The 21,773-nt window shown below is 44.0% G+C and overlaps 1 protein-coding gene across 9 annotated transcripts in view; it reads right to left on the bottom strand.

The window, feature by feature from the left end:
- The window catches only part of AFF3 (ALF transcription elongation factor 3), a 628,609-nt gene that overhangs the window by 467,309 nt on the left and 139,527 nt on the right, over nucleotides 1-21,773 (bottom strand). For 7 of the 9 annotated variants that reach the window (XM_060412422.1, XM_042246414.2, XM_042246415.2 and 4 more), the window contains 3 exons: nucleotides 14,915-15,035; nucleotides 13,566-13,878; nucleotides 13,057-13,439 (listed from right to left, as the gene is read on the bottom strand). In XM_060412422.1, coding sequence (XP_060268405.1) covers nucleotides 13,057-13,439; nucleotides 13,566-13,878; nucleotides 14,915-15,035 — 817 coding nt within the window. Of the gene's footprint in view, nucleotides 1-13,056; nucleotides 13,440-13,565; nucleotides 13,879-14,914; nucleotides 15,036-17,267; nucleotides 17,343-21,773 lie in introns of all 9 variants that reach the window. The other 2 variants (XM_060412423.1, XM_060412424.1) reach the window with 1 other exon arrangement.

Below are 21,773 nucleotides of genomic sequence, written 5' to 3'. Positions count from 1 at the left end.
ATCTGACTCAACATAAGGATAATTCGATTAAAAGGCAAATCAAAACCAATATGTGCAAACACTTAATATAAAAGAAATTCCCTGAACTAGAAAAATGAACTAATCTTAAAAGACTGAAAGAACACCCCATGTTTCAGGAAATGCTCAGGACTGAAACATTTTCATTAAGCTACAGAATTTTAAAGAAGTAATTCTTCAGGTATTTAAGCAGAAACAACAAAACATCAACAAGAAATAACAGATGGGCATATCAGAGGAACATATGACTGAACTCAAGGGTGGTTCTGTGTTTGATGAATCTAAAGAAATATAAAGAGAGGGAAGGGAAAAAATGTTATCTGGAGTGAAGTTCATCTTATATTTTTCTTTTTCCAGACGGTGGGATCTGAGCGGGTTTTAAAATTTCATTGTTCTCCACTGTTTACGTTGTTTAAATGAACATCTACCCTGTTGATAAAAACAATGCGTGATGAAACAGAAAAGTATCGGGAATAAGATGGAGGGACTTCCCTGGGGGTCCAGTGGTTAAGACTCTGTGATTCCAACGCAGGGGGTACAGGTTCAATTTCTGGTCGGGGAACTAAGATCCCACATGCCACATGGTAGAGTGGCAAAAAAAAAAAAAAAAAAGAGAGAGAGAGAGAGAATAAGATGGAAAGCAATGTGCCAATATGCCAACAATGTTCAATTCTAGGCAGTGACTTTCTAACTTCCAAGTATTACTGTTATATTTTTTAAGAGGAACTGGCCTGGGGGAAAAAGAGAATTTGGCAGGCAGACTAGGAAAGGACAGCACTCCAAGCATAAACAGAGAAAAGAGTGAAAGAAAATGACATGCTTAGGACCAGCAAGAACTCTAGTTAAGCAGATGGAGATAAAGCCTGGGTCAGATTATAGGCTATGCTTGAACTTCATTCTAGTCTTTATTTCTGTCACTAAATCACATAATACTATTCAAACCAATTAGAGTAGGTGGAGAATCCCAGGGATGGAGGAGCCTGGTGGGCTGAGTCGGACACAACTGAAATGACTTAGCAGCAGCAGCAGTCTCTGCTCGCCAGTGCAGAAATGCAATGCCCAGACCTCAGGAACAAAATAATTCAGTACTAGATCAAATAGAATCCTCATCATTAATGCAAAGATAAACAAGAAGGGAACCCTGATCTCAACATATTTGTGAGATCAGATGGACAAGATATTTGTGAGACCAGATATTTGTGATACTTACAAGATATTTGTGAGGTCAGATGAACACAAAGAGAAGTAAATAATAACACACAGTAATACAGCACCATGGATGGCATTACTGACTCAGTTCGAACAAACTCCAGGAGATGGTGAAGGACAGGGAAGGACAGGGAAGCCACGAAGTCAGACACGACTTAGTGAATAACCAGAGCAACGACAAAACATCACACGTGGACATGATAGGAATTTGGAAGAAAAGAAGTTCCTGGATGCTTGAAGCAGACTGTCAAAGCGGTGGGGCTTAGGAGTAGGTCTTGAAAACAGGATTGAGTATTTTAAGTCTTCCCAGTTTTACAAGAAATTGTATCAGAGGATCCCTACCTACAGCTGTATCACATTTCTATTTATCTTTTTTCTTGCTGAAATTATAGTGAAAAGATAAGACTAATTAATCAGTTATAACGGACTTTGACTATTTGAAAAAATAAGCAAGCAAAGCTTCACCTTACAGCAAAATAAGTTCCTGATATAGAACTTCTCATCTGGTTCTTCTATGGGTTTCATGTTAGATTTAACTCTTCAATACATCTATGGAAATAGCCTTGCAAACCATAATTACAAAGAAAGACATCACAGGAAGGATACAAAATTTAATTTCTCTACTAAACAAAGTTAATCGAAAGACTAAAAACTGCTTACAATACATTTAGGAAAGGTCAATTTTAAAGAACCCAGAGTTGGGAAGATCCCCTGGAGAAGGGAAAGGCTACCCACTCCAGTATTCTGGCCTGGAGAATTCCAAGAAATGTATAGTCCATGGGGTGGCAAAGAGTTGGACATGACTGAGTGACTTTCACTTTCATTTTCTCAGTAAGAAAACATACAAATACTTCAACAGAAAAAAGAGTAATGGACATGAACAGAAGATTCACAAAAGATTATATATGAGAAGCTCTTGTTCATTTTGGAATCATAAACTAGTTGTCTAAGAATTTTTTCTTGGGAAATATTATATCAACACAAAATTTATTTATTAGGATGCTCATTGCAGAATAATTTACAATAACTAAAAAAAACCTGAAAACAGCTTCAGTGCCCAGGAAAAGTATTATATAAATAAACTGTGGTACCTCCACAGGACAAAACCACTGAAGAAGTCTCCCAACCAAATGAGATGCCAAAAAACAGGCATCAAATGCTGTCAAAGACTATTCAATGACATAGTACAGTGTTGACGGTATGTTAGAAAAATGAATGGGATAATGGCCAAATCTAACAGCCTCATCCCAATTCCAGACAGGAGGAAGTACAGGAAAAGCCCAGAAGGATCCATACCAAATGCAAATTGTGATTTTTTCCAGATTGTGGGATTACAAGGGATTTTTTTTCCTCCTTTGTTTTCTTAATGTCATCCAAGTTTTTACAGTGAAGATATGCTATTTGTAAAATCTTTGCTGATCTTTACAGTAAAACTTCTGGAAAGAGTTATCTATATGCAATGTCTCTAATTCCTCTGCTTGATTCTCTCTTCAAACCAAACAGGCTTTGGCCCCAAAACCTTTCTTCCATGTTACTAAATCCAGTATCAGCAGAACTGACCCTGGTGATCATTCTCTTCCCATCTTGACACCCTCTCTCCTTGTGGCTTTTGGAGAGCGCATGGCTGTCTTCCTACCTACTGACTCCTTCTTGTCTCCTTTACAGCTGCCTTCTACCCATCAACCCCTTGCCCCCGGACTGCACCAGCACTCAGCTCTTTGCTTCAGCCACGCTCAACCTCTGGAGACCGTCCAGCCTCAAGGCATTCGATACCACATGTTTGTGGAAAACTCCCAAATCTCCATCTGTGGCCCAGATGCAGATTTTCTTCTCTACTAAACTCCAGAATTGTCACTCCAATCTGTGTGCCTACTTATTACCTCCACGCAGGTGTCTAACAGACATCTCACACTCAATAAACCCATGAACTTCTGCTCTTCCCCTCAAACCCTCCTTCCCATATAGCTTTCCCCATCTCAGGCAGTTCAGTCCAGTCGCTCAGTCGTGTCCAACTCTTTGCGACCCCATGAATTGCAGCGCACCAGGCCTCCCTGTCCATCACCAACTCCCAGAGTTCACTCAGACTCATGTCCATCGAGTTGGTGATGCCATCCAGCCATCTCATCCTCTGTCATCCCCTTCTCCTCCTGCCCCCAATCCCTCCCAACATCAGAGTCTTTTCCAACGAGTCAACTCTTCGCATGAGGTGGCCAAAGTACTGGAGTTTCAGCTTTAGTATCATTCCCTCCAAAGAACACCCAGGACCAATCTCCTTTAGAATGGACTGGTTGGATCTCCTTGCAGTCCAAGGGACTCTCAAGAGTCTTCTCCACCACCACACTTCAAAAGCATCAATTCTTCAGCACTCAGCTTTCTTGACAGTCCAACTCTCACATCCATACATGACCACAGGAAAAACCATAGCCTTGACTAGACGGACCTTTGTTGGCAAAGTAATGTCTCTGCTTTTGAATATACTATCTAGGTTGGTCATAACTTTCCTTCCAAGGAGTAAGCGTCTTTTAATATCATGGCTTCAATCACCATCTGCAGTGATTTTGGAGCCCCCCAAAAATAAAAAGTCTGACACTGTTTCCACTGTTTCCCCATCTATTTCCCATCTCAGTTGACAGCAACTTCCTTTCAGCTGCTCAGGTCAAAATCTGACCTCTGTTCCTCTCCATCTGTCATCCAAGCCATTAGAAAACCTCCCCGCTCTCCTTCAATGTGGATCGAGTCCAACCTCATCATGTTTGCCACCGCCTTGAACTAACTGTTATCACTGCTCCCCTGGATCAAGGCAGCAATCTGCCGGCAGAGTTTCTATTCCTGCCTGGGCACAGTCTGCTCTTGACACGACAGCAAGATTATCTTTGGACCACCTAAGTCAGATCCTTGTAACACCTAAGTCAGATCCCGACATCTGTGCTCAAAATCCACCAATGGCTCCCCATTCTCACTCACTGTCCTTACTGTGGCTGAGAGGGCTCAGATGGTGGGCTTCCCCTCCAGTCTTCTTCCTCCCCTTGCACTTGGGGGCAGCGTAGACCTTGCTGCTATTCCAGGGTGAGGGTCTCTATCCTACCCTACCTGACACTCTCTCAAGCTGTCTTCCTGGCAGACTCCCTCAGTTTCTTCTTGCTGAAATGTCCCTTGCTCAGTGAGGACTGCCCTAACCACCCTTTCTAACGCTGCAACCCGGTCCCTACCCCACATCACATGCACCCCCGCCCCTTCCTCTGCTCTGCTTTTTTCTTTTTCCCTAATACTTACCACCACTTACAAAAGGTTAAAAAGGAGTGTGTAAAACAGGCTATGATGAAGCAAAGGCAGCTACTCTGAAAACTCACACTTAAATGGACTTCATGTCTATCAGGAAAGGGTGGCATGGTCCTGCAAGGAGTATTGCCCAGAGGGACATGGTGAGGATTTAACCGACAGGAGTTAATAGTTAAAAAAAAAAAAAAAAGACAAAAACAGAACTGAAATAGACCACCACCGAAACTCTGGGAAGCAAATCTAAAGCCAAGAAGCCCAAGTGACAGGTTGATTTGCAGGTCCACATAGGAAGGGCGAGAGTATCCAAAGATAGGGTAGCCTCCCTGGAGGCTGTGAGCTGCCTCTAGGCTGTGGAGTCGGAACACAGAAGGGAGGAACCTGTACAGGGCTGTCAAGGGAGGAGCTGAATACACCACAGAGGTTTGGAGAAGACCTTCCATCACCAAGGCTCTCTGTGAGATTTTCAAGACTTCTGAGAATTAAAGGGAGAGGGGAGGGGCTGATACATTGCTGGATGTGTACACCTTTCTATTTTTCACTGTTTATCCTCCTGGTCACACACTTAAATGGGTCAACCCTTTACTGTGTTGACCAAGGGCTGCATAGACCTGAACGCTATATAACCAGCAATATTACCGAAGGATGTATCTGGAAGATGACAAATAAACCTGGATGTGGATTATGTTTGTGTAAATTATGAAACGGTGGATTTCCACGAGTAACTGGAACAGGACTGTGACAGAAACACAGGATGACATCCAGAGGAAAAGGGCCGCGGGACATTCTGGGAATCTGCGCTCACTGGCGGGGGCCTCTAAGAACCCCTGTATCCTAGGCTCTTTCCAGTACACGAACACTTGATTCTCATGGCAGAAAGTGTGAAGGTGTGGGCACTGCCCTGCACCCCCAGCACCCTCATTGCCCTGCCTGTTTCCACGTCTCACATCACGTGGCTGGAGACACGAAGAATCACGAACACAGCCCACCCCATGCCCTGCCCCCCAGCCAGGACTTCTTCTCATGGAAATCAGACAAAGGAGAACAGGCAGAAAGAGGCCAAGCCCATACACAGCACCCCTGGCAGAGGCCCGGCCTGCTTCGGCTTTGTTTCCAAGGCCGGCATATAGCTCCGTGGTTTATTTCACTTGGGCTGTGTTTACATACATCAGTAAATATGGTTCCCATTGCCCTTCGGCACAGCAGCTATAAATTACTTGTTGGAAGCATCAGCCTCCTTTCTTCCCATAAAAGGCTCGGCAGAAATGACTGGGGCCCCAAAGAGAGGAGGTCAGTGGTTGGAAGGGAGTGACTTCCTTCACCCACGTTCTTCCATTAATCAACTGATTCAACAAATATCTAACTGAGCCAGGCACTGTCAGGGGTGCCTCCATAAACAAAGCAGTCAAAACAAAACAGAAATCCTTGCCCTCACAAGGCACTCCAAGTCTAGTGAGCTTCATCCACCTCGTCTCAATTTCCAGATTCTGAGCTCTCAAACCATCTAGAGGTGAACACATCAGAAAAGACACGTGAAGCAGCCGGACGTACTGTGAACAAGTATAATAATAACTATAGCCGTTTTTGTTAGTGTGGATATCTTGAGTGTTTACCAGGTGCCCACCCCTGTTCTAAGCACTTACATCACTAACTTATCAAGCAGTCATAAAAATGCTATCAATGCGCACTATTGCATTCAACTGTGATCCTCACAGTTTTAAATTTTAGATGGAAATAGGGTCTTGGCAAAGGTAACTGAGTTAAAATGAGGCCATCTGGGCGGGCTCTAAGCCAAAGTGACTGATGGCCTTGCCAAAAGAAGAAAATGGGACAGACACAGGTAAAACGAGGAAAGACACCCTGAGAACACAGGAAGAGACTGCCATCTGCAAGTCAAGGGAAATAAGCCTGGAGCAACACCCACTTCCCAAGCCTCCAAGGAAACCAACTCTGTCGACACCTTGATTTCCGGCTTCCAGCCTCCAGAACTGTGAGACAATACATTTCTGCTGATCTAAGCTAACCAACTTGTGAAAGTGTCTGCTGGTCCTGAAGCCTGACCTGGGTCAGAACAGAAAACCACCGTGTCCCAGGGTGGCCGGCAGACCACTGGTCCCCTGCGCAGCCCTGGATGGAGTGTGTAAACAGCAGGATCCTCCATGCGTGCATCCTACAGAGGTATCACTAATGCAGCTTCCTCACGTGGGTGAGTGATGCTGCCGCTCAGCTCAATTAAACACACTGTTTAATACTCTGTGCCTAAAAAGAGATCTGTTTCAATAAGTCATTCTAAATATGTGCTCCCTGAACATTTTAATGTCTCTTCTCAGCCCCAGTCTTGTTGATTTTGCATTTCATGGAACTGGAAGTAAAACTCAAGAATGATGTGGTCCACGGCAGATAATAATAGCTCAGAAAAACCGAACACATAGACGGAGAAATTCCATGCCAGACTCAGTAATAAACTCTCAGGACAGGGCTAAGCGTTAAATAAGGGAGACTCGTGTCACTCAGGCTTTGCTTTATTAATCCAGGATAATCTCAGTCTTCACGACTGCAGTGACTTTTAACAAATAAACACAAAAGAAATTGCAGGATTTCATTTTTCTTTCTCCTCCCACCTCTTGTCATGGGCCCACTACACCTCCAACTCACACACAAGCAGAATCACTTTCAATAACACCCTCATTTCTATATTTTGCTAGCTTTTGTTGTTTCAGGGGCATTTAAAATGAGAATAATGTAGCCAGTAATTTTTGAATGCTTACCATGATATCACTGTGCTAAGCACATTACAGACTTTATCTCATCTACCCTCTGCTAACTCTGTCGAGCAGATATGATCATTCTCTCCACTCCACAAGAATGGAAACGGAGGGGAAGTTAAAGCCCTGGCTCCTGGTGACATGGCTAACAAGTGTCAGAACCAAGATGAAAACCTGGTCCTTGTGGGTGTCCAGAGACCTGGTCGTCTCACTGAGCCCCGTGCCAGCCCGGTGTGTCCAAAGGCCTGCACGTGATTTCTGCCCAAGAGAGGACGAAACACACAAGAAGAGGCTTTCCTCCCTGGACTGTGCAGGGCGGGGGAGATGCTGGACCACACAGCATCTTTTCAAGTGACTCCCAACTCCCAGGCTTCAGGCTGTCAGTCCCAGGTCTGGAGAAACACTCCCAAGGTTGCCATTTAAGGGAAAACAGACCCATCATCTGTCCAGATGATATCTGGGACAGGAAGCTTTATGGGGAAAGTAAAGTGGCTTGCCACCCCCCTCTACCTGTGTCCTGCCTGCATGCCTCCATCACTGGAAGTAGCTTCCTACCTCATGGCTGGAAAACTCCATAATATGAATCTAGAGAAGCCAGAGGGGAAGGGGGGAGGGGAAAAGATACCTGTACCTTCTCCCAACAGGTCACATTTTAATATGCTTTCTCCACCACTTTCAATATAAGATTAGATCAACTGAAGTCATTTTAAAGTGACTGAGTGCTTTACCTTTCAGGGTAACGTAAGAATACCAAAACAGGCTGGCTGAACATAAGAGTACCGAAAAGTACAGAAACATTTCCACTTGCCAGCCTTTGCTGTGACCTTCAGGACGACCCACCTGTAAGAAGGAGAACAAGCACTTTCGTCCCACCATATGTGAGATCAAATTTGTGAGTCTTCACTTCTGAGTCTAAGCGGTACCAGTGCTCTGAGACTTCCCGAGAGAAAAGAGGATGGAAGAAGCACAGAGTGTATCCATCGATGCCGTTGCTAAGCCACACTGTGGGAGGATGGAGGCTGTCGTGATAGGCAGGATGAGGCCAAAACAGAGTGGGACCACAGGCTGGCCACACACCCTCTTTCCATCAGGGAGCAATCAGAGAGCATCCTTTGATTTGAAAACATTAAGCAGCTCAAATGTAATTAAGAAATTTAGCCTGGTATGAATACGTAATGTACACACTGCTTTGCAGACGCCTTCTTCCTCCGACAGGCTGGTGCCGACTTTCATTTGGAAGAAATCCATTTTCATACAAAGGTAACCGAGAGTGACAGGATATAGGAAGCCTACCTCATTTATCTTCTGTGAACTTTAAAGAAAAAAATCAGTTAATTGCTTTTCTAGGAAGCTGTTTTATGAAATCACAGTGCTTTATCTTTCTGCTCTTATTTGTGGTATAAATGGTGATTTTAAAATGCCCATCATGAAAATGCTATGATTAATCAATACTTCTTAAGGGATTTAATGACTTCTTTTAAAAACAGAAATCTGATCAACCAAAAACGGTCAATGTGTTCTTGTAGATGAATTATCAACCACTAAGAAAACTCCAAACATACAGTCTACTAAATGATACTTAAATATAGGTGTCTCTTTCCCTGGGGAGGGGCAGTAGTCATGGGTTTCCTGACTTTGCAAACGCGTTCTTTTCCCAGCCACTCAAGCTCTCTGCAAGAGCAGTGTAAGTTACTGCCACTTATTAAATTAATAGCAAACAGAAAGTAAACTATGAATGTTTTAGAATGCCACCGCTGAAACTGTAGCATGCCAAACAAACTGATCTCATAGACTAAGGCTCATATTTTGGCTCCACTGCACTACAGACTAGTCTTTTTTATAGCACTGCCCAATTTTTGTTTTGCCTATAGCACCTAGGATAAAAATACATATTTTTTTAATTCTACCAACTAATAGGAAGCACATATGAAGCATATAATATGAAGCACACTAATATGAAGACTAATATGAAGCCCATTTTTCCAATCTGAAATTCACTTCTTATTTCAAATAGCAGTGTCTTATTAGCCCATGAGCCGAAGACAGGCACTGCGAAACTAATGAAGCATGAGCTTCAGGGGCTCTGGAGCCAAGGTTCCTCCCAAGGTCCCAAGAGGAGCTCCAACAAGGTGTTTTTGTGAATATTTCAAATGTGAAATATTTTCCTATTCTTTTTTTTTCCTAAACAGGACCCCTAAGACAGTATAAATGTAGGTTTCACAATCTATATTTGCCCCCTCTAGGTTAACAGGGAATTACATGTTACATGTTAAGGGCAAAATACTAATTGTGTATGTGTGTGCGTGAGACAAAAAATAATTCACTTCCACCGGAAGAGTCAGTGTGCCCTGCCTTAGAGCACTCCAATACGCCTGCTTCAGCCATTCCTCAAGGCTCCTGGCTCCTGCCTCACAGGAGTCACCCTTCCAAGTGGCACCCCAGGGAGGGCTCACTTAATGAGGGGTAGCATCAGGAGTGAAAGTCTTGGCTATAACAACAAAAATATGTTTTTCATTAAACACAGAACTGAGCTGGGAACAGCCAGCCAAGAGGCAGGTGTATCAGTGAAGGAAGTCCCTTGAGGTCTCTCACTTCCACATCAAACTGCACTGAAATTTCTCTACACTAATTACCTATTATTGAAGATGAAAGAATGGTAACAAATAATTCGCCACGGCAGCAGATAGGGTGCACATGTTGGAAAGAACGAAGAATTTACCAAGTGTAAAATCAGACAAGAGAGATTCTCAAACTCTCAATTTTTAAAAACAACAAAGAATTTTTTCTACTCTAAGGATTACGAAGGTAAGGGAATTTTCCTAGGGCTAGAAGCCCAATTTTAAATTTAGTTTGGACTATAAGTGAGAGAAACGGCAAATTAAAAGTGAAGCGCTGGAGTCTCTTTAATTTCTTGGAGGCAGAGATCGTGTTTTAAATTTTTTTTTTTAATCTTTCACACCACATTCCACCTAGCTATTGATTTGCTTTTCTTATGAGGATCGGCCCTTCCCAGTACCATATGTATAATTATATTTTCACTTCCCTGGTTTTCATGTCATTTTTACCCAACGCTTCTTTTGAGTCTCCAAATTCTTCAGAGTGTCTTAAGTCTTGCTCTACAGCTAACATCTTGAAAAAGTGTAGTCAAGTAACACAAGGTCCCTTCAGGTCATCTCCTGTGTCAATTTTCCTAAGAAACATATGCTCTATCTCAGTGAAAATAACATCAGTACTACTGAAAGGACATTTCCATAGAGCTGGTATCTGTGTAAAAAAATACAAAGGCATTAACATTTATTAAATGGCTTGCCACTCTGTTTTATTCCTTCCAAAAAATAAAAGCAAATATACTTTCAAATCCAACTAGTTGATAAAATTCTTCAGTTTCTATTATGACTGTGCCTTCATAGAAATGTCTTATAAATATTGAATGATATGTCTACAAAGGGTATTTTTTAAACTCTTGAGGGTACTGTAAAGAAACAAACCAACCAACAAACTCTTTGAGCTTGAAGGACAGGAAGTGGAACATTCACTTATAGGAAACACCCTGCTGCCCATGGGAAAGAGTCATGTTATGATAATAGCAGACAGACCGAACACACAAGAGTCACATGATCCAAATTACCATGGTGTCCCTAATATGCAAAATTACCATAGTGTCCCTAATATGCAAAATGAACATATCGTCCCTAATATGTAAAGCTTTTTGCTAAAATAAAGACTGCATATACTCTCCCCCACCAAACAAACAAAAAACCCCATCAATTTTAACTTTGTTCTACAAACAACATTACCTCTTTTCCTCAATGCATGATTGACCTCTTTGAAATATACCTTGGAGAAAGTTCAATGTCATTCCATGTGGGGGGAATGAAACATTTCTCGTATAAAAAGTTCTCATTTCTCTCAGTCTGCGTCTCTGTCTCAAGCATTTCCCTCTTTCTGTAATTACCAACACTTGCACAGGGTGTCATCCTCAATCTGGAGTCTGAGACAGGCATCACGGAAGCGTCCCCGTGAGCAAGGATATACCCAAAAGCCCAGTGAGAACTGGAGAGTTGTCCACATAAGGCTGTCCTGGTTGTCAGAAACAGACTTTCCACCAGAGCTTTACCAAGCTCACTAGGTTCCAAAGTAAATAAATTGGTACCCAATAAGTTTTAAGTTCCTTTGGTGCATAAAAAAAAATCATTGTAACAAGGAATCACTGGGAATTAAAATTATGAAGCGATTCCTGTGATTATGGTCACCTCTGTTCAAAAATAAGTCAGCCTTCATTGGCTGGTACAGACCATTTATTTGACGAGAATAAACAAAATCAAAGAGCTGGATGAATTCAATTTTGTCAGCAGGTATCTAGGTACGTTTCCTACGAACGTTTAGAAGCATAAATGCTTACAGAAGTTACATTTTGCTTCCATTAATTCCTAATAAACACTTTTTGGGATCCATCATAAATGAATAATCGAAAGAAGTCTTTGGTATGCATGTCACTTAATTTCCTCATGAGAACCTGTGCAAACATCTCAGAGTAATAGATGTGTCTTCTTTAAGGGGAATACATTGATCTCTCAGTAGGTACCTGGTGCTTTCTGAGATGAGAAATCAGAAATGCATAAAAGAGCTGATAGTGTCTCAGTCTTGTCAGACCCACGATGAAAAATGTCAAATCATCTATTTCATATGGTTACTAGATCAAGTTAAGATACAAAGAATATTCTGGCCATCACTGTTGTTCCATCTTTTGAAAAGAATATGTCAAAAAATAAAAAATAAAACTCCATGAAGAGTTCCTAAGTATAATGTTCTGGAGCTTACACTATATTTTAGTAAGTATGCCATATCACAGCAAAATAAACAAAAAAAACGTACAGTCATATTTCTTCATGTGATCTTGGCAACTGTCATCTATTTGGAATAGAATACGAGATGCGATTTTCTCAAACAGAACCTCATCTTCCACCCAGATTTACTGTTCAAGTGACTAGCTGCAGCCTCTTTGCTAACTCTGTGATTGGGATTTACTTGTTTTAAAGTCTAGTATTCCATATATTCATCCTAAATTTTTTGTAATGCAATGGAAAAAGCATTTTAGAGTAAACTCAACATGCAAACCAGAAGATCCTGAACTAAAAGATTTCACTCTCTTCATATACCCAGCATCATTTTCATAGGACAAGGGGAATTCTCTCTTAACATCAATGAATCCAGATCTCAGATATTATAATATGGATAGGACACCTGAAACTTTTGAATCATCACCATGTTCAATACTGAATCACTTAACAATTATTTTAGAAGACATGATGAGGCCTACCTTGTGAAGCTTTTCCTGGAACATTTTAAAACTGTCAAAAATGTTGACTTTCTGAACTCTTTTACATACAAATTAACCTCTTTACATACTAAAAGCTTTGACATACTTTTTTCCAGTGTACAAAATCTCTGACAATACTGCTTTGTTACACACACACACACACACACAAACACACACACACACACACACAAATCCCTTGAACTATATTACTTTAAGGTATTCCTTCCTGAACGAGCAGACACACCACAGCTGCACATGCTGGTACTTAAAAATATTCTTATTATAATCAATTTGAGATTTTAAGAGTCATTATGGCTGCATATACCCTTCTGTATTGATGGCTACAAATTCCACCATGTGACATTAGTCACACATCGAAATAAACAAACAGGGAGTGAAACTCAGAACTGTCAGATCATCACTCGGAACAACTCAGATGCAGGTACGTGGTGTGGAGAAAAGACTCACCTCTCCTTGTTTGGGGATGCTGAACTTGGAGAGCTTGGCCTTGGCTCTGGCTGACTCTGACTTGGTGGCCGGGACGCCTCTGTACAAGCAGTGCACGCCAGTCTCTGCAGACGACTTTAGCTTTGGAGACTCATCGGGCGCCTGATCCTGGCCATCCATGGGCCGCACGTAGGCGGTAGGCTTCTGCTGGACAAGGCTGGGTTTCGAAGCCAGGGAGGGAGGAAAGTTCTGCACGCAGTGGCCGCTGCTGCTGTGCTTGGCTCCCATAGCAGGGGGCCTGTCCTGGGTCTGAAGACCCACCTCGACGTTGCACACCTGTTTGGTCCGCGGCTGCTGTCTGCCAACGCCGTCGCCAAGCAAGGTCCTGAGAGTGCCCTGTTGTGCTGAGTTGGAAGAAGAAGAAGAGGAAGATGAGGAGAAGGGGCTTGACACACTGGGGCTGGGGTTTTTACTATGATTTTCTGGGTGAGCAGATCTGTTCAGATCAAGCGTTCTGTGTCCGTGCTTACTTGCTCTCTGTTGGCCATCGGACGGCGGGTGCCCAGCCTTCTGCCAGCCCATGGTGCCCCGCTTACTCTGCTGCCCGGGGACGGCTGCTGGGGCAGAGGACGTGGTGCTGCAGACGGATGCTGGCTGAGTCTGGGCTCTTGAATCTGCCACAAAATGTTCATCAATCTTGGTCACGGGAGCCTGAGGAACCCCGGGTTTGGGAACCCCCACAAGATGACTCTGGTTCGATCGATCCGTGAGAAAGTCTTTCATCTCATCGTAATTGCCTAAAGTGTTCTGGAGCCGGTTGGAGAGCTCATCCCCCTTGTTAGTCTAGAGAGAGAACACAACACCCACACTTCTGTTAGAGATCACGGAAACACAGGGGGACGATGGAAGGGGAGGCACCCTTATCACTGAAAGAGACAGACCCGCCGCATTCAGAACGAGAGCAGGAAGATTCGATCAGACTCAGTGTTTCTGAAGACATCTGTATACTCTCAGCATCTCACCAGAGCTGGACCACTGCTACCGGCCTCAGCACGCACGAGTGAAGCGTCTCTCCTTGGTCTTGCGCGGCAGCCAAGGAGACCAGGAAATTTACTATCGCCACGTCACCAAATGGTCTGGACTAAGGCTTTCCTTAGGAGTGGATTTCCTTTTCCTTTCTTTTTTTCATTCCACTGTAAGTTTTCCTGATTTGGCTCAAATTGTTTTGCTTCCAATGTCTAAAGAATTATTCTCATCAGAAACCCAGAGGGACAGAGAGTACAGCGCCGTGTCCATCACCCCGCCAGCAGTCCCGGGGCAGCAGGCTAAGGGGGCACCATGGCACTCAATCTGCCCTAAGCCCCTGGCCTGAACTATGCTCACTTCCAAGCAGCCTGAGAAATGAGTGAAATCTGGGAAGAGAATTTCATTTTGGAAGCGAGGTTATATTTCTGGCCTTCAGCAGCAATAAGAAACAATCCAACAACTCTTTTCTCACGAACCACATCAAGTACCCTGCTCCTAGGATAAGCTACGTGTGACAAAGACGGAAACCAACCTCTTTTTAGTGTTTGTTTCCCAACAGTTTAGAAAACATAACAAACAGCCCTGACTTTGCAAATCAGTGCAGAGATGAAGTCAGTTATGGATAAAAACCACAGCATGCAGATATCCACCTTCAATAAAAGTTGTATTTCACTGAGGGACCAGCCAGCAAAGACATGTGAAAGAGACACCAAAATTTGTGGGGGGGGACCCCATATTTAGGGGTTGAGCTGTCTCAAGTTGTGTTGGCCAGCTCCTATAGTCAAAACTGCCATCCCATGGGGTTAAGCAAGAGGAAAGAGGGGCTAAAGAAGAACACATGAAAACCATCTACCTTGTAGGGTTCACTAAACAGGGAGTAACTCGAATTAAACGCGCCATCGTCCTGCTGAGTTTCCTGGTTTCTTCTTTCTCGTTCTTTCCTCCGTAACACGTTTCTATCTGGTTCATAGACACTGCATAAGGGAAAAAGGAAAGAGGATAACCATACACACAAATTAAATGTAATGCCCAACGTAACAGTCACCTGAGTGCGGAGGTCTGGTTGTCGGGGAAATGGTGATGGTGAAGGGGAGCAGGGACCCGATGAAAGCCAGTCTAATCAAGCAGTGCAGCAAGGGTGTTTTAGAATTCCATTCTTCAGGAGGGAAAGAAATCTTCAGGACAAGTTGCAACCAGTACTAGACCTCTCTCCTAATACGTGAAAGAGGGAGTACCTACACATCTTTGACAGGAGAAGACTGAAAATAACCTTAAAGCAGATGGTAATTACAGCAATGTGTAAATAGAAATTATGAGTGTATTTCCTCTTATGACATAGCCCCAGAATGTTATATGGGAATGTGTCTGCTCTTTTCTTTCTCCCCCGCCTTTTTTTTTGCACGGCTGTGTTTCTGTAGTGATTCTTTCACTAACTAGATCCCCAAAGAGCTGTTAAAACGCCATGCTGCAGTGGTTTTCACGGTTATGAGCCTTCTTCTGATCTCTGCTAATCAGTCAAGTCGTCAAACCCCTCCTGAATCCATCCTTCCTTCTGATATATTTGACACGATCACTCTTCCTCACCATGAAAAATGTGCCAAGAGGAAGGGATGCAGGCAACGACAGAGAGGACGGAAATTGAATCATGGTGTGTCATCAAGGAACTCGGGCTTTTTTGTGCAAGAAAATTAATATCTATTCCCTCAAGATGTAATTACGAAGTGACCAGAAACCTGATAACTAGAAGGACTAAGGAAAAAAAATAGTGTTCCTTCCTCTTAGTAAGGGGAAAATAAAGGGGCTAATTCAACTAATAATAAGGAAGTGACTCGTTAAGTGATGGAAGGAAATAGACTTGTTTTTTCAGCTCAGTAGACAGAAAAATCTAGCCCCCGTGTAGACAACAGAACTACCTATTGTAAGGCATTGCCATGCCCTCCAAACGAGCGCTGTGTCCCTTTCCAGCAGGCAGTTTAAGGGGCCTTGTCGTCATTTTGCTCAGACCTCCCTCTCAGTCTAGGAGACAGAGGCTGGAGTTGGGAGCCAGGATGACCACCTCCTGACCGTGGTCCTGCCGTAAACCAGTGATGTGATGACGAAAGAGCCTGCCATCGCTCTCTCTGCAGCCCTCATTATAAAACCGTACCCTCATGGTACTGTCACAAGGTTTGAACGTGAAGGAAATCTCCAAAGAGGGCTTTGTAATAGCTTCGGGTGCCCAAAATCCAATGTACTGCTATCAAATGTTGTTATAATGAGAGGATTCGAGGGTTCAAAGAAACTTAAAAAAAAAGTGAGGTTTGGGGTATTTTCTTAGCTAAACTGCTATCTCAAGTAAAAGAGCATATGCATGTCATGTTGCCGTAAAGGATGCAAATAAAACGATCATAAAATAAATATTGCTTATCCTCCCAGCTCTGCCCGTGAGACCAGGATGTATTTTAAATTCACTGTCAGAGGGGTGATGTTCAATGTGCTTCTGGCAAGACTTCGAGAGCACCTAAGGCATTTCATTTAAATTTCAGATCAGGGAAGGTTAAAATACCCAGAACATGTAGCCTATTAGCATTTTAATTCATCCTTAGTACATTACCCAAAGTTATTCGGTTTGGGAGTCCAAGAAGTGACCTTCGCGTAAGGGAGGCTGGAACCCTAGTCTTTCCCACCGTGAGGCTCACCACTCCAACCCTATCGTTCCTGGGAACTCCCCAGGGTGGCTTTGGTGACAGTGAGTGGCATAAGGGAGGCACGAGATGGGAATGACACTGATTCACAGAACCAGGAGAGAGAACGATTGTCCTGCCCAGAATGCAGACACCTGGGCCTGACTTTTGTGAACATACCGTGGAATTCTGCTGGAGGCTGCTCTGGGAACAACAGCTCATGCTATGGATGGGCACGAGGTGGGCTGGAGCCAAGAGAGGCACTGCAGCTTTACATTGAACTGGCTCATTTCCGGACCAGCACCAACACTCAGAAACACAAGCCTGCATCACATGCACACACCCATGGGTGAAGCACCTACTGTGTACCCCCATGCACAGAGATCTCCACAGACATGCTTGCTGTCTTCAGCCAACTCAGGCTAACCAAACACACAAGACTGGGGGGATGCATGAAGTGGACTGATGTAACACAGAGCAGGCAGGTGGTCGTTCAGGATGATTCCCCGGGCTTCTGAGAAGCCCCCATACCCAGTATGATACCTCCTGCATCTGCTGGCTGATGACTGAAACTCCACAACTAGAGAGTCATTCCTCTGGTTTAGGATGTCTTCACCCCTGAAAGAAATGCAGACACCACAAGGAGGGAAAACACTTTACACCTGATCAGCCCTCGGCGCCTAAGTGTGCATGCATTTGTTAGCCTTTCCCCAGAGGTCAGGGGGAAAGGACACCGGACATCACGGTCCAAGGGGAGTCCAAACAGAACTTGTGATGCAATGAGAAGGTCAGGGACAGTGTAGAGTATAGCAATGAAGATACAGAAGTTACATTTCAAGGGACTTGCCTGGCGGTCCAATGGTTAAGAATCTGCCTGGCAAGGCAGGGGACTCGGATTTGATCCCTGGTTGGTGAACTAAGGTCCCACATGCCACAGAGCAAGTAAGCCCATGTGCCACAACCAGAGGGTCCACACGCCGCCATGAAAGGTCCCACGCAGCGCAATGACGATCCCGTGTGCTGCAACTAAGACCCGACGCAGCTGGATAACTAAGTATTTTTTTAAAAAATTCCTAGAAGGGGGATTTGATGTTTGGCTAGCATAAAAAATGCTGGAGAGGGTGTGGAGAAAAGGGAACCCTCTTATACCGTTGGTGGGAATACAAACTAGTACAGCCACTATGGAGAACGGTGTGGAGATTCCTTAAAAAACTGCAAATAGAACTGCCTTATGACCCAGCAATCCCACTGCTGGGCATACACACCGAGGAAACCAGAACTGAAAGAGACACGTGTACCCAATGTTCATCGCAGATGTCCATCAGCAGATGAATGGGTAAGAAAGCTGTGGTACATATACACAATGGAGTATTACTCAGCCATTAAAAAGAATACATTTGAATCAGTTCTAATGAAGTGGATGAAACTGGAGCCGATTATACAGAGTGAAGTAAGCCAGAAAGAAAAACACCAATACAGTATACTTACACATATATATGGAATTTAGAAAGATGGTAAGGATAACCCTGTATGTGAGACAGCAAAAGAGACACAGATGTATAGAACGGACTTTTGGACTCTGTGGGAGAGGGAGAGGGTGGGATGTTTTGGGAGAATGGCATTGAAACATGTATATTATGTGTGAAACGGATTGCCAGTCCAGGTTCGATGCATGATATTGGATGCTCAGGGCTGGTACACTGGGATGACCCAGAGGGATGGGATGGGGAGGGAGGAGGGAGGGGGGTTCAGGATGGGGAACACATGTACACCCATGGCTGATTCACGTCAACGTATGGCAAAACCACTATAGTATTATAAAGTAATTAGCCTCCAAAAAATTAATTAATTAATTTTAAAAAATTCCTAGAAGGGGGATTTGATGTTTGGCTAGCATTAAAAAAAAAAAAAGACACTTAAAAAAAATTTAACCCTACCTATTCTGCAGTGTGATGGACATTTAAGAAAAAGGCATTAAAGGGACTTCTCTAGCGGCCCAGCGGCTAAGACTCTGCACTCCCGGAGCCCAGGTTCAATCCCTGGTCAGGGAACTAGGTCTTGCATGCCACAATGAAGAGTCTGCATGCCGAAACTAAAGATGCAGCAAAATCAATTAATATTTTTAAAAAATAAAAAGGCATTAGGATACAAGCCACATTGATGAAGCAGGTATCCGACTGGCTGCATTTCTGGGGTCAAGGATCACTCCCAAATATGAAGAAGAGGGAGGTTAGGCGCTGCACTCCTCCTTAGGCAGACCCGCCTTGTTCCCAAACACCGTGAAGCGTAAAGATAACCAAATACACTCGCAGATGCAGACCGCCACCAGCTCACGGTCTCTAACGAGGTCCCGCAGGCATTCCCAGCCTCTGGCTTTCTTACAAGGAGGACTGAATACCCTCAGGACCTCCTCCACATACGCCACTAACACAAATGCACTGGCTGCCTTTCGTAGGACACCATGACGTACCCTCCACACCATCAGATGAAACCGGAATGACCCAAGATGACACCTCCCCTTCCCCAAGAGGCGGGCGATGGAAGCCTCACAGGGAGGCAATCCTTGTTGGCTGCCTTCCCTCAGGTTTCTCTTCTCCACCTGGGGAGGGAAGCACTGCTTTCACTGATCATTCAGCATCTCCTCCCAGGAACCCACCTCCTCCTCCCTTATCCTGAACACAACCCACTCGTCACCGACAGAGAGCGGAAGTCACGGGAACAGAAAGTCTGGAGTTGGCAGCCCTCCCCTCTCCCTAAGCATCTGAACTTTTCTCTCTTCTACTGACACTCAGTGTGCTGACTCACAGACAGCACCTTCCCAACGGTGAGTCTTCTATTCCTCTAACCACGAGTCTGGGAAGGTTCTCGCAACCCCGGAGAGCACATTTCTCTTGATGTCACACCATTAAAATTCAGCCCTCTTCCCCACTCTGCCATCCAGCAAAACTAGGGTCGGGCCATTTGCTTTTCAAGCAAGGGAACCTTCCTCTCACGTACCAAAAGTCAGGTCAGCTTCCCTGGGGATAGTCACAGAGAATTTTGATTCTTGGTGTGTCAATATAGACACTCGGTAAGAAGAGCCTCATGATATGTGTTACATCTCTTTGTTACCAGCAGATAGTAAAATCCTCTATCATCTGTAAGGTGGTTTCTTGTTTCTCTGACATTTACAAGAATTGTACTCCTCAAATGTATGTCACCAAATGTATTTATTTATTTTGCATGAAAGTAAAGGCAGTCAAGTGCTATGATACTATTTACTACTTATTACAAATGTATATCATTCCCACAAAATGAAGCTTTTTAATCTTCTTCTAAAAGACTTACTTATTAAAAAAACAGTCAATGAAAAATGCTGTTAAAAACATATCTGATAATTTCCCATATATTTGTTTTTAATCTATAAATCGAAGGATTTTGTGGGGCTCTGGTCAACGCCAATTGTGCTGCTTAAGGAGGAAAAGATGCCCCAATATGACATTATCAGTTCCAAAATTAATGTAGTCTCGATTACGTGGTGACAGCATGGAACTAAGAGGCAGTAATACCTTTGAGCCTCAGGATTCTACCTTCCGCTGAGCTCAAAGCATTTCACATATATATCCTTTCATCCTTACAGTGTCCCTTGGAGGAAGACAGGGATGGAAGATATTCCTAGGTTCACTCTTTTAAAGATGGAGGAACTCAGGATAAGAGTTTGAATGTCTAAACAGTGTCATGGAGAAGGCACCATGCGGAAGAACCTATGTCCATAGTACTTTCTTCATGTCCATCCAGGGAAGGGGACCTACCTAAGAACCCAGAAGTGGTCACGTTTCCCACATCCCGGCGTCTGCAAGCCCAGGGTCAAGCAGTTGTGAACATACGCAGCCGCAAAGCAAAGCAGGGCAAGCGAAACCAAAGGGAAGCTATTTCCTCCTTCAGACAGTAGTTAAAGGACTCCTTCTGGGCAGAGAATATTGACATCCTGTGATTGGGGCACTTGAGAAGGAGCCAGGATCGCTTCCTGCAAGAGATCTCCTCCGAGCTGGGTCTTAAAGGAGCAGATGGAAGAGAGGGAAGGGAAGAGGAAGGACCAGGAAGTAGAAGACCCACAAATAATGAGAAAGTGACCTTTGACAGTATTTGGAGGAGGTGACATTTGCCTTTACCACACCATCTTTAACCAGATGGAATTCCACATTCAAAGTTTTGTTTATTTGCTTTGCTCCATTGCTAAAGCCACCTCACCCGAAATAAGTTTATTTGATCTCTTCCTGAAACCGGGCCTGGTTGGGAGTGAATAAGTGAAGCGTGGGTGCAGGGGAGAATGAATGAGCACCCAGACTCACTAGCGCTTTCTTTACAGTTTGCATCAGGGCCTCCCTTGACCAGCTGGACCACAGAGGAGACAGTCTTATCTGTCCGAGGATGTGGACAGTCCTGGAATATGGGGCTAACCAGCCCCCAGGGGGTGGGCTGGAGGCACAGGGTCAACAGGAAGAAGAGGCACCAAGCAAAGGGGAAAGGATGTTCCACAGACACGCTCCTGCTCTTCAGGGCAGCAACATCAGCAACTGTGTGTAATTAAGGAAATGAAATCAAGCTCCAAAATTATAACAATTGCTTTAAATTTAATGAGTCTAATTAACAGCTCTTGTTATTTATAAAACAAATACTAAAATATCAGTAATCCTTCCTTAAATCAGAGAAAAGCAAGGTTGTTGAAGTTTACTTGCAAAATCCTTTCTTAGTCTGCAGTCAGAGCTGGTGGCTGCTGCGGCTTCTGTTAAGTCACTTCAGTCGTGTCTGACTCTGTGCGACCCCATAGATGGCAGCCCACCAGGCTCCACCGTCCCTGGGATTCTCCAGGCAAGAACACTGGAGTGGGTTGCCATTTCCTTCTCCAATGCATGAAAGTGAAAAGTGAAAGTGAAGTCACTCAGTCGTGTCCGACTCTTCGCAACCCCATGGACTGCAGCCTACCAGGCTCCTCCGTCCATGGGATTTTCCAGGCAAGAGTACTGGAGTGGGGTGCCACTGCCTTCTCCGAGAGCTGGTGGACTGAAG

Source organism: Ovis aries, chromosome 3 (genome assembly GCF_016772045.2).
Source record: "Ovis aries strain OAR_USU_Benz2616 breed Rambouillet chromosome 3, ARS-UI_Ramb_v3.0, whole genome shotgun sequence".
Classification (NCBI taxonomy): Eukaryota; Metazoa; Chordata; class Mammalia; order Artiodactyla; family Bovidae; genus Ovis; species Ovis aries.
Note: the sequence above shows the minus strand (reverse complement) of the source record. Positions and strands in the feature narration are given on the sequence as shown.